We start from the raw sequence: 12,876 nt of genomic DNA on the forward strand, positions 1-12,876 counted from the left end.
TTGAAGACCCTACCCCCCAACCCCCCCCCCCCCCCCAGTATGACATTCTGTATAGTAGTGTGTATATCTGTCTGTCTCTTATATGTCATCATGATTTGTGTGCATGGGGATCTCATCGTAAACAAGCTCAGTGCTTAATGAGTCTCCCATGCAGTTTAGTAGACCTTGTATTGTGAATTTGTACTTCCATGTACTGATGTTCTCATGTCTTACTAAATAAAGTACATCAATCAATCAATACTGTTGCATGACCGCCATCTACTGGCGTTAAAGCGATGATGGACTATCTTGTGTTGTGTGTGACTGTGTACACAGTGGATTATTATGTGAAACATTGTTTTCTTTGCCCTGCAGGGGGGTGTAGTTCTCAAACTGGCAGGGGGGGTCCCCAAATTATTTTGGGGGGCCCCCCAGATGATTAGCTCCATGTGTAACATTGTTTTCTTACTAAACAGTAAACAAACCAACAGTATACGTGTAGAGTCTCTGCACATTTATAAAGTTACAATTTAAGAACTTTCAAGACCTTTTTAATACCAAATTGGCCAAATTGTAAAATATTACGTAAGAAAGAGGCAAACATTATGAAAATAGCCGATCTACAAGCTCACAACTTTTGGTGCAGTGGTGGAAAGTAACTAAGTACATTTACTAAAGTACTGTACTTAAGTAACATTTTGAGGTACTTTTACTTTACTGGAGTATTTCCAATTTTCAATACTTTTACCTATACTCCACTACATCTCAGAGGCAAATATTGTACTTTTACTCCACTACAATTATTTGAAAACTTTAGTTACTTTGTAGATTTAGATTATTATTAAAAAAAACATACAGTACATTAAACCACTTCAGCCTTATATACTTATACTTTGAATATTTGAAAATAGCTGATCTACAAGCTCGCAAAGCGATCCCCATTAGATCAGCTATTTACGCAACTTGACATACAAAACTGTCACATGACAGAGTACTGTGTTGAAACAATTTGTCATCAGAGCATGCTGTGCAATTTATGAAAAAACATATCCTCAAAGCTGCATGTAGGAGTTAACATTTCTATACAAACTGCATGATTATAGTTAAATGTGTCTTGTCAACAGAGGTGCATAATGACAGGTATAACACAAAGACAGTTTGCCCAAGATTGCTTTTATTGCTACTCGTCATCAGTGTCAAACTCGGCTTGTGCAACCATCTGCATTATATTTACTTTAAGCTGTGCCTTCTTTCTCGGAGCCATGCGTTTGCAGGCAGGGACCAAGCTTAAAAAGAAATATTCATCTTCATCCAACGGCTTGTGGGCAGCTTCAAGCAGTCCCTTATGGTGGCCATTCATCTCCTGTTGTTGTTGTTGTTCTGTCCTGCGTTTAGGTCGTTTGGTAGAGGGCTGGACGGGGATCTCGTCACTGGGTGGGCCCACAGCCTGGGATGCAGAGGGTGGGACACTGGCAGGTCGGCCGTTGCATACGGCGTTGATGTCTCGGACAGCAGTGTCCGTGTGTTTCCTGTAAATGTGTAACTTCATGTTTTTTGTAAACATCTCTACATTGCAGTATTGACAAATGCTACTGTGTGTCCGTGATTTTGCCCGCTGCACTATGCGGGGAGGGTTGTCCAGGGCCAGGCCAGGGCTGCAGTCCTCCTGTCCGCTGCGGTCGTCCTCCTGTCCGCTGCGGTCATCAGATGCGTCGTCCTGTCCGCCAGGGATGGGATCATCACTTAGCTTTTTGTTTTTTCGAGGCCTCTCTTCTACCTGAGACAAAAACAGTCAAAACGTTTAATCTCTGACAAGGGTTTTCAATGCACAATTAACCCATTAAGACCTGAGGCCGATTAAAATCTAAATCCTAACGCTTTAAAAATATATATATATTCAAAGATTTGCACAAATTTTCACGATTTTACAAAAATAGCAGATCTACAAGCTGGTAGCACTTTGTCCTGAACATAAAGTATGTAAACCAACTTGGCTAGAATGATGAAAAAAATGAAACTTGATCACGATACCTGATCACCTGTCTTTGAGACTTGAGGCCAATTAATGTCTTCTAGATCTAACAGTTTTCTGAAAAACGTTTCTTTTGTCAGTGGTTCTCAAACTGTCAAGGACTCCCAAAATGATATGTATTTGTCCGCGGACCCCCATCTCAAAATATTTTGTTCCGGGGACCCCCCAAAAGCAAATATTTGAGAAAATAACTTATCTACAAGCTTGCGACACGTTGTGAGCTTGTAGATCTGCTATTTTCAAACATTTTTGTACTTTTACTTTTGGTACTTTAATATTTTGATGCTATTTTGAATTCCGGACTTTTACTTGTAACAGAGTACTTCTCCATTGCAGTATTCATACTTTTACTTAAGTAAAACAATTGAGTACTTTTTCCACCACTGCAATAAAGTAATTCATTCATGCATTTGTTGTCAACAACACTACAATGTTTAATGGATCACGACGCTCGTCGACGAGCGTCATGGCCGAACTTCAACCTGGTGTTTGCACTTTCTCTATTTACAGTCTGTACATCTACATAAACGTTCACATTTCAAAAATAAAGTGCTGACCTCATGGTCACAGATGTTACAATTATGTTCGGGCTCTCGGAAGTGCCCGTATCGTCCGTATTGTTCAATAAAAAGCATTTTAATCCGACCGGCGGCCATTTTCCAGACATTTTCTCCATTAAGCTTTCGACCACGCGACCCTATCGGTTAGTAGGTGTATTGCACTCAACAACTATATGGGGAAATGGCCACCAATCGGATTAGAATGCTTTTTTTATTGAACAATACGGATGATACGGGTACTTGTGAGAGGCCCGAACATAATTGTAACATCTGTGGTCATGGGGTAAGCACTTTGTAGTTGAAATATGAACGTTAATGTGTAGATGTTAGGACTGTAAATGAGAGGGCTGGTGTTGACCCAAGGGACACAAGGTATGTAACGTTTCTAATGTTTCTAACGTTTCTAACAAACTATCCGTGTGGCTAAAATTGCACATTTGAGAGTTACACATGTACACCTGGAGAGTTAAACATGTGCATCTGAGAGTTGAAATGTACATTAGATAGTTTAAAGTCTTTATTTATTTAGACGGGGAAGGAAAAAAAAACACCCACCTCGTCCTTAGCCACCATGTTTGTTGTTTATGCTTAGCGTTGCCAGGTTTTGTGAGAGAAATAAGCAACCAGGTCTAGGAAAACAAGACCAATAGAAGCAAGTGGGCCACATAAGCACTTTAAACCTACATTGGCTATTTGAAAATAGTCTATCTACAAGCTTGTAGATCTGCTATTATTTCCCAAAACTCTTGCAATAAGATAATAATAATATTTGGAATGTTTTTGAAACATGTAACAACACAAATGCTCCCTGGGCACAAAACATTTTCATGAAAATATTTGAGAACCACTGGTTTAAATAATAATGTAAAACATTGGAAACAAGCCCAAATAAACAACTAAACAACTACACTTTAGAAACAAGCCCCAAAAATGCAACCCGCAACTACCAATACGACTTTACAGTAAAATAAGCCCGACGTCGCTTATAATAAGCGGACATGGCAACACTGTATATGTTATTTTTTGACCCTGTAGACTTGCCGTTGTACAAGGCTTAGGGTTGCCATGTCTTTTTATTATAAGTGACTTTAGGATTTGTCTTTCTGTAAAGTTGCTTGTAAATTACATTATTTGTAGTTCCGGCGTTTTTTTAGGGCTGGTTTCTAAGGTGTAAATGCTTAGTTAGGCTTGTTTTCAATTATTATTATTTAAACCAGTTGTTTTCAAATCATGGACCACCAAATGAATATGTATTCGTATTTCGTCCTTAATCCTAAACCCCATCTGAAGATGTTTTGTTTTGTGTTTTGTGCCCCGTATCAGATTTGTGTTAGATTTTTTTTTTTTTAATATTCCAAATATTCCACATGTTATTTCAAGATTTATTTGAAAATAGCAGAGCTTGTAGTAGTAGGTTTAAAGCGCTCATGTGGCCGCTTCTTTTGGGCTTGTTTTCATAGACCTGCCAAAAAATCTGGCAACGCTGCGTGCGCGGCTGCGATCTGCTGCAATACCCGTCTCCCAGCAGCAGGGGGCGGACAAGCGTCACATGACCATACAACATAATGTCGACCCGGAAGTTATTCTCATTGTTTATGTTCGTCGCATGTGGTGGAATCTTTCAATGATTCTGTCAGTAAAAGAACAAACAGCTTGTTGTTTGTTTATTATTTTTCAACTAAAGTAACAATGTGTGACATAGAGAAGTTGAGGCTGTTCGTCAATGAACGACTGAGCGCCGTCGCAGAGGACATATTAGCTGTGTTTGTCACAACTATAGTACAATACCAACAACACATAGATGAGACACACAGACATGGAGTCACCTCTGACCTGGCAACTCTGTCACAGGTCATCAGTGGTGGAAAAAGTAAGTACAGGATCAAGTACAGCAGTGGTTTTCAACCTTTTTTTGCGTCAAGGACCCCCAAATTGACACACATTAGCCCAGGGACCCCCCATTTGAAAAGTTATGCCAGGGACCCCCCAATAAGAGATGATTTTAAAGGCTCTAGCAGTGATTCTCAACCATTTTAATTTCAAGGACCCCCAGTTTGACATGCATTAGGGCTACAGACCCCCATGTAAAGGCATTTCTATCTCTGGGACCCCGATTTTTATTATACAATCAATGTTGATTTAACTCTGAGAGCGTACAAATGGAACCAAATGGACCCTAACGGGTCCATTTGGTTCCATTTGTACGCTCTCAGAGTTACAGACTCATAAGGGTTCATTTGGTTCCTATCCATCATTTAGCTGGGGACCCCCTGGAACTCCCTCAATGACCACTGGTTGAAAACCACTGAAGTACAGGATCAAGTGTTAGTAGTGGTGGAAAAACTACTCACATTTTTTACTTAAATAAAAGTATCAATACCACAATGTAAAATGACTCTGTTTCAAGTAAATGTCCACTATTCAAAGTGTACTTGAGTAAAAGTATAAAGGTATTGGCATCAAAATATACTTTAAGCACCAAAAGTAAAAGTCCTCATTGTGGAGATTTCACAAGTTCAATATGTACAACAATCTTTTGATTACAAGCTCTCAATGCGATGCATTGTGAGCTTGTAGATCTGCAAATCAACTAGTAACTAAAAATCTTCAAAGTAACTAGTAACTAAAGTTGTCAAATAATTGTAGTGGAGTAAAAGTACAATATTTGCCTCAGATGTAGTGGAGTAGAAATACAAAATATTGAAAATTGTGAATACTCCAGTAAAGTAAAAAATCCTCAAAAGTGTACTTAAGTACAGTACTTGAGTACATTGACTTAGTTACTTTACACACCACTGCTTGTGCACAATGGGTCTGGCCTAGCCTTGGATCAATTCAAGACGGTCATCACAGTCTTATGTCAAGGCTAGGTCTGGCCTTGATAAAATATCATTTTTCCCAATCTTGCCTGTGGCCTTAAAATGACTAACGCAGGGGTGTCACACCCCTGCGTTAGTCAAGTGTGTAAATGTAGGGTGCAGTATATAAGGCTGCCTGTGCTTTTATAGTTGTTTTCTATCTTAAATATTACCTCCAAACCATCAACACCACTGCTACTACAAAACGATAAGGGGAGACTTTTGTCTGAATAAATATTAAGCGTCACTGTTTCTCTCATTTCTCATTCTGCCTCCTAGACATCCTCCCAGCCTGTGAAGAGGAGTCATCATCACCTGAGCAACAGGAGGAGAGGAGGCCCGATCTGCTCCAAGAGGAACCACAGCCTCCACAGATTAAGGAGGAACGGGAGGAGCTATTTCCCAGACCAGAGGAGGATGAGGGGTCGACGATGACGTTGCTAGCGGTGAAAAGTGAATATATTGAAAACAGACAGACGGAGCCTCTAGCCAGCAACTCGACCAAACACGTGAAAACACAAGCCGACGTAGAGAACCGCGGAGCATCACAACCAAGTAACGATGTCCACCTCGTCTCTTCACGCTGTTCTGAATCTGACACCGAAGACAGCGATGACTGGCAACAAACTCCATCCATGAGAGCACATGCGATGGAAAGAACATTTAGTTGTACAGTTTGTGGTAAAACGTTTAACCGAAATGGAAATCTTAAGAGGCACACAAGGACTCATATGAAGCGGGGGCCCTTCCGTTGTACACTTTGTGGCAAGCGCTTTAGTCGAAGCTCACATCTGAAGATACACACGGGCAGCAAAATGTGTAATAATATAGCAGCAAAATCTGTCTAACCACTTTAATCCTATTTACTGTACATCGGCTATTTGAAAATAGCCGATCTACAAGCTCACAACGCGTCACGATGTAATGCTTTGTGGGCTTGTAGATCTGCTTTCTTCTTGAAAAATGGGACGAATTTGGAATATTCTTTAAACGTTTTAACGACACAAATCTTATGTGGGGGTCCGCAGCCAAATGCATATTCATTTGGGGGTCTTTGACATGAAGTTTGAGAACCACTGACTTAGCTCATGGCTGCTGAGATGGTTATGATGTGTGCTCAGGGGGAGAAGCTACAGGTTAGGTGTCTTGCTGAAGGACAATTTGACACTATAGACTGGGGCGTGAACCAGTGACCTTCTGATTACCAGAAGATGGCCTCACTACCCACTGAGCTACTGCCACCACTCCCAATACACCTGTCACTACCCAGCGCAAATATGAAGTCAATGAATATATGTGGTGTGCAGACATCTGAGGAAAATTAAAATATGATGTACTTTACTAGACTGCATACAGTATCTGTGTGTGTGTGTGTGTGTGTTTTTGTTTTTTACTATTGGAATGTGTTGAGGAGGAATTATGTTATGGGACTATATGTGTAGTGTTTGTGTAATTCAATTACATTTTATGTTTACGTTGTGTTTTGGCCATGACACTATAACTGACATGAATGTTTTGATTACCCCTTCTGTCTTTTCTAATTAATTAAAGATTTAAAAAAATGTTTTACTGTGTTATGGGTGTTTAGCAAGTTGTTGCTAATACAGAGTAATTCCTCAAACAACCATTGTTAAGGCTTATTCCACAGATGAGCAAAGCTTGTGTCTTTACAATACCATGGAGAATGTTTGCTCCGTTGAACGTATGATAGCTGAGAGACTTAATGAATTACTGTGAAAGAACATCACAGGAGGACTTAAAGTCTTCAATATTTATTTAAAAACGTGGGGGCTGAATAGTGCAGTGGAGGTACTTGGCCTAGTAGTAGTTGAGATGTACTCTTGGCACATCAGGTTTCCAGGTTAGGCAGCCTATACTGCACCAGTCAGAAACGTAATGTGAGCTACTTAGATACCTCAGTAACAGCGTTCTAGGCTCTCATTAACTTAAATGCATTCCATCAACCTTCCGTATTTTCCACCCAGTGCTTTACGAATCAGCCAGCTGCATAATTATTGGGCAAAGAAAGTGTAATTTAACCTGTGTCCTTTTCTTCTTTACATAGCCTTGGTTTTAGCCCTGGCCATACGTTAACCTTTGAGCAGAGATTTGTATGGCCTATTTTGTTTTAAATCCCCTGTTAGCAGCAACAGTACTAAGAGTACAGATAATATAATAAAACTAAGATAATAAAAAATAGACTTGAATTCTGACACTAGACATATGCACTGGGTCTCTGAATGAATGAGTTCACACACGTGCAGTCATAAAGTTAAGTATGAATGAAAAGTCTATTAACAGTGAATACTCTAAACACAGCATCTTCATGTTACACCAAATAATGCAAAGAACCCTTGAAAACAAAGCCCGTTTAGAATGGTTTTCTGAAAAAAAAAAACGAGTGCCGCGCTATGAGCTTGTAGATCTGCCATTTTTGAAAAAAAGTGAAAAAATATCTTTTATATTTAAAAAAAGAAAACTGTTAGGATTTAGAAAACATTTTTAAGATTTTTTAAGAGTCCACCAAATCTTTGTGTGATATGATTTTTTTTTTTTTATGATTTTTTTTTCTTGAGCCCTAGCATCCCTTTTCTGCCAAAAATAGCCAAAAATAAAAATAGCAGATCTATCTATAAGCTCACAACGCGAGGCGTTGTGAGCTTGTAGATCGGCTATTTTTGGCAAAGAGTTATAGGTGTAGAGGGGAAAAAAGAGCAGCAAAAAATGATCTGAACACACAATTTCATACAATATAGAGGAGGGGGTCCCTGCTTCATCTTTCTCTCAGCTAGGGGGTCCTTGGCCTGAAAACGTTGAAGACCCCTGTATTACGGCATTTTGGCTTATTGGCCGAGGAACCTTTTAAGTTTAAGCACTGCTAGTATGGTTAGACTCTCGCGTAGCCAGATGGTCAGAGACAATACTACATCTGGGGAAATCTAAATTCAATATATTGTATGGGCTAGGTAGGTTGGTGATGCTGTATGCCTTTGAGTAGAGATGGCTCTGTATTTTCTGGCCTATTTTTAAAATCCACTGCAACGGTAGTAAGAGTAAAAATAAAATACAAATGAGATTAAACAATAGACTTAAATAACAACACTAGACACTATAGACACTAAATCTGCACTGGGTCTCTGGATGAATGAGTTTACATATGTGCAGTCATCAATAAATCAATGTAAAGTGTAAATGTACAATCTATTTACAGTAAATAAATACATCATTGAATATACATCACGCCTTAATGGCAGCATCCTAAAGTTACACCAAGTAATGCAAAGAACCCTTGAAAATGTAGCCTATTTAATGATTTTCTGCAAAAAATGTCAAACAATACAGACAGCATCCATACCATACCAACAAAGTACTGTAGGCTATGACGTTCAAATGCAGCAGTGTTGACCTATGTCCAGCAGGGGGCGGACAAGCATCCAACACGACCAACACGATCAGTCTTTACAACGTCCACGTGACTTCTACTCAGATCCGGTCTAGAGCCCGCCTACTGTATCCGGCCATTTCGAGACGCATTACTCATGCATAAACACTCCTAGTTTCCTTATCCGCTCTAGACCGGATCTGCAAACCACAACGTGAATTGAGCCCAGTCTGTAACTTACAATGCGCGCAACATCATCGACCGACCCGGACGTTATTCTCATTGTTTACGTATGTAGAAAAAAAAAACATGCAGTGATTCTGTCGATAATCAACAGAGACTGATTATTATTATTTTTGAACTAAAGTAACAATGTGTGACATAGAGACGTTGAGGCTGTTCGTCAATGAACGACTGAGCGCCGTCGCAGAGGACATATTAGCTGTGTTTGTCACAACTATAGTACAATACCAACAACACATAGATGAGACACACAGACAGCTGGAGATCCTCACTCCTCAGGTTACCTCTGACCTGACAGGTCTGTCACAAGTCATAACCATTTACCCTTTAATTCACACTGTCATTGTAATGCCAACACGATATGTGTGGATCCGCTTTCTATGCGGACTAGCCCCATATTTAGAAGCTAGAAAGGTTTTCTGAAACGCTCACAGATGTTTTAAGTTCTATCTAGCAATAAAAGCTATCCAACGAGTTGAAAAAAGTATTTAATTCGCCTCGGTCCTCAGCCGGTTCCATAATATGTTGCATTAGAAGATGCAATGCAACATTTGACTAGTAGGGGAATCAGTAATATGACATTGATTATGACATATGTTACATATTGTACTACAAGCAGTTTGCTTAAAGAAATCTAGGCATAGTATCTGGTCTTATGGGAGTGTATTCTTTTATAGCAATCCCATGATGACAGTAATGCCATTTTTAATACTTCACACAATGTGATCCTGATGGGAAACATGGCCATCTGTCTATCAGTTCTGCCCCCTCATGTGCAGTGTGTGTGTGTGTGTGTGTGTGTGTGTGTGTGTGTGTGTGTGTGTGTGTGTGTGTGTGTGTGTGTGCGCGTGTGTGTGTGTGTGTGTGTGTGTGTGTGTGTGTAACTGGCTGTTTTCCCTTTATCTGACTGTACTGGCAGTGTTTATGTCCTTTGTACATCTTGTACTTCTGTTTATGTGGACATAAATACATATTTCAAATGTGTGTGTGTGTGTGTGTGTGTGCGTGTGCGTGTGCGAGAGAGAGAGAGAGAGAGAGAGAGAGAGAGAGAGAGAGAGAGAGAGAGAGAGTGTGTTGGGGAGCTATCGATTCACTCAATTCAGGATTCGACACGATTCACGTTACTGGGTTCAGGATAGGATTTACATTTTTTATGATAGGTCTTTTTGTTGTCGTTACAAAATGATGTTTCCGAACTAATTAAGATTTTTTTGTATTATTATACGCAATGGACTGACAGCCAGACGTTTATCCATTCTCCCTTCATCCTGTCTTCTCATAATGTCCTCATGTGTCTACAGAGGCACGCTGTTTATTGTATGCACATATTGATCATCACACGTAGGGATGATCGTGGGACGATATGAAAATTACATGTAACGATTATTGTGGAAAAAATTATTGCAACCGAACCAACGATATTATCGCAATAATCAAAATATGCTTAAAACTTCAAATGCCACTTTTGTTAACCACTTGAACCCCCAGCATCCCTATTCTGGGGGGAACGCTCGATTTGTGTGGAGTGAAATAAGAGCGTACCAAATGAGTTCTTTACAGCATCTCAAAAGTTCTCAAAGTGGGGTCCGGGGACCCCCAGGGTACTTGAGGGGGTTCCAGGGGGTCCCCAGCTAAATGATGGATAGGACCAAATGGACCCTTTTGGGTCTGTAACTCTGACAGTGTACAAATGGAACCAAATGGACCCTAACGGGTCCATTTGTTTCCATTTGTACACTCTCAGAGTTAAATTAACATTGATTTTACAATATAAATTGGGGTCCCAGAGATAGAAATGCCATTGAATGGGGGTCCGTAGCCTAATGCATGTCAAACTGGGGGACCTTGAAATTAAAATGGTTGAGAATCTCTGCTAGAGCCGTAAAGATCTTCTCTTTTGGGGGTCCTTGGTATATCTTTTCAAATGGGGCGTCCGCGGGCTAGTAAGTGTCAATTTGGGGGTCCATGACATGAAAAAGTCTGAGAACCACTGCTTTACAGGCTTGTCTTATCGAGTATAGAGGGTTTAAGTGGGCCTGAATTTGCAGCTCAACAAAAGCTAATTCATCCTAGTGTATGACGAAGGACAATTTCATGATAAATTAAAATCTGCGCGATACGATTATTGTGAGTGTTCTTTTATCACCATAAATGATGATGACAATTATCGTCCCATCCCTAATCACACTGTTTCTCTCATTTCTCATTCTGCCTAGACTTCCTTCCAGCCTGTGAAGAGGAGGCATCACCTGAGCAACAGGAGGAGAGGAGGCCCGATCTGCTCCAAGAGGAACCACAGCCTCCACAGATTAAGGAGGAACGGGAGGAGCTATTTCCCAGAACAGAGGAGGCTGAGGGGTCGACGATGACATTACTAGCGGTGAAAAGTGAATATAATGAAAATAGAGAGACAGAGCATCTAACCAGCACTTCAAATGAACACGTGAAAACACAAGCTGACGTAGAGAACTATGGAGCATCACAACCAGCTAACGATGTCCAGCTCATCTCTTCAAACTGTTCTGAATCTGACACTGAAGACAGTGTTGACTGGGAGGAGACCAGAGAAGATCGGTCACTGACATCACACAACGAGACACATACCGTGGAAGGACAAAGATTGTATTTGAGAAACAAGCTGTCCCAGGACCTGATTTCGTCGCAACAAACTCCGTCTGCGAGAACACACACGGGGGGGAAAACATTTGGTTGTACGGTTTGTGGTAAAACTTTTAACCGAAAGGGAAATCTTAAGATGCACATAAGGACTCATACGGGAGAGAGGCCCTTCAGTTGTACGGTGTGTGGTAAACGCTTCAGTCGAAGCACACACCTGAAGAAACACATGAGGATTCATACGGGGGAGAAGTCCTTTAGTTGCGTGGTTTGTGATAAAGGTTTTGGTGACACGAGTGATCTGAGAAAACACATGCGGACTCATACAGGTGAAAAACCCTTTTATTGTGCAGTTTGTGGCAAGAGTTTTAATCGAAAAGAGCACCTGAAGAGACACATGAGGATTCATACAGGTGAGAACAAATGCTTTTCTCAAGGAGGCCACCTGAGCTGACATGTCATACATACTGTGGCATTGACAAGTCATAGCAGAGGAATCACACAATTTGATCTGGTCTCAACATGATCAAATACGTCAGTACAATGTATTATTTGTGTGTGGGAAGAAACCTTTATCTGCTAATATGTACTTATAATACAATACAATACATTAATACATGTGGTGTGCAGACGTACTGGGGAAAATAAAATGTGACCTATAAACACAATTTACACTCTGACCCTGGAAGGGAAATTCCACTCTGGGTGTTTATTTTATTTGTATAAGGTTTCTTACCTACAGATTCATAGTGAATCTGTAGGTATATTAAAATGTTGATTTTAATATTTTAATTAGGAAGACAATCTGGAAGGTATGCTTCTGTTACTGAATCACAGTCTTTGTTATTGCAAGGGGAGGGTTGGCAGGTTTTGTAATGATTTTTGATACCACAGATTCTGAAGACTTGCTATAAATAATACCTATGAGAATGTATCTGCACCATTTAACTTATAGTAGTTGTGAGATTTTGCATGCTTGATAAATAAAATAAATGTCCTTACAAGTAACACCCATGTCTGTTGTGATGTTAATAACTTTAATAACTATTTATACAGCACATCTATTTCCTGTTAATTTATCTGACGAGTCATCCGTCCCTATTCCGAGAAAGAGAAGACAGCACAGCACGTCAGACAGATGTCAGGTCAAAACATCTTGAAGCTTTAGATTCATTCATATCTTAAGTTAAATGACAAGTCACACGG

The 12,876-nt window shown here is 40.1% G+C and overlaps 2 protein-coding genes across 3 annotated transcripts; one reads left to right on the plus strand and one right to left on the minus strand.

The window, feature by feature from the left end:
* Positions 1 to 580: 580 nt before the first annotated feature.
* Positions 581 to 3,144, minus strand: LOC311036379 (uncharacterized protein; the record flags this gene model as incomplete). Its single annotated transcript, XM_084045024.1, has 2 exons — positions 581 to 1,756; positions 3,127 to 3,144. 2 exons carry the CDS (start codon positions 3,142 to 3,144, stop codon positions 1,160 to 1,162), a joined length of 615 nt encoding a protein of 204 aa, XP_083901150.1. The 3' UTR covers positions 581 to 1,159.
* Positions 3,145 to 4,171: 1,027 nt separating this feature from the next.
* LOC311036216 (uncharacterized protein) lies at positions 4,172 to 12,595 on the plus strand. Of its 2 annotated transcripts, none has more exons than XM_084044769.1 (2): positions 4,172 to 4,441; positions 11,271 to 12,595. In XM_084044769.1, exons 1-2 carry the CDS (start codon positions 4,261 to 4,263, stop codon positions 12,122 to 12,124), a joined length of 1,035 nt encoding a protein of 344 aa, XP_083900895.1. In that variant the 5' UTR covers positions 4,172 to 4,260; the 3' UTR covers positions 12,125 to 12,595. The 2 variants fall into 2 exon arrangements, with proteins under 2 accessions (XP_083900895.1, XP_083900896.1); XM_084044770.1 differs by lacking the exon at positions 4,172 to 4,441 and adding an exon at positions 9,117 to 9,352.
* Positions 12,596 to 12,876: the final 281 nt, after the last annotated feature.

Source organism: Gymnoscopelus microlampas (assembly GCF_963454915.1).
Source record: "Gymnoscopelus microlampas genome assembly, chromosome: 20".
Taxonomy (NCBI): Eukaryota; Metazoa; Chordata; class Actinopteri; order Myctophiformes; family Myctophidae; genus Gymnoscopelus; species Gymnoscopelus microlampas.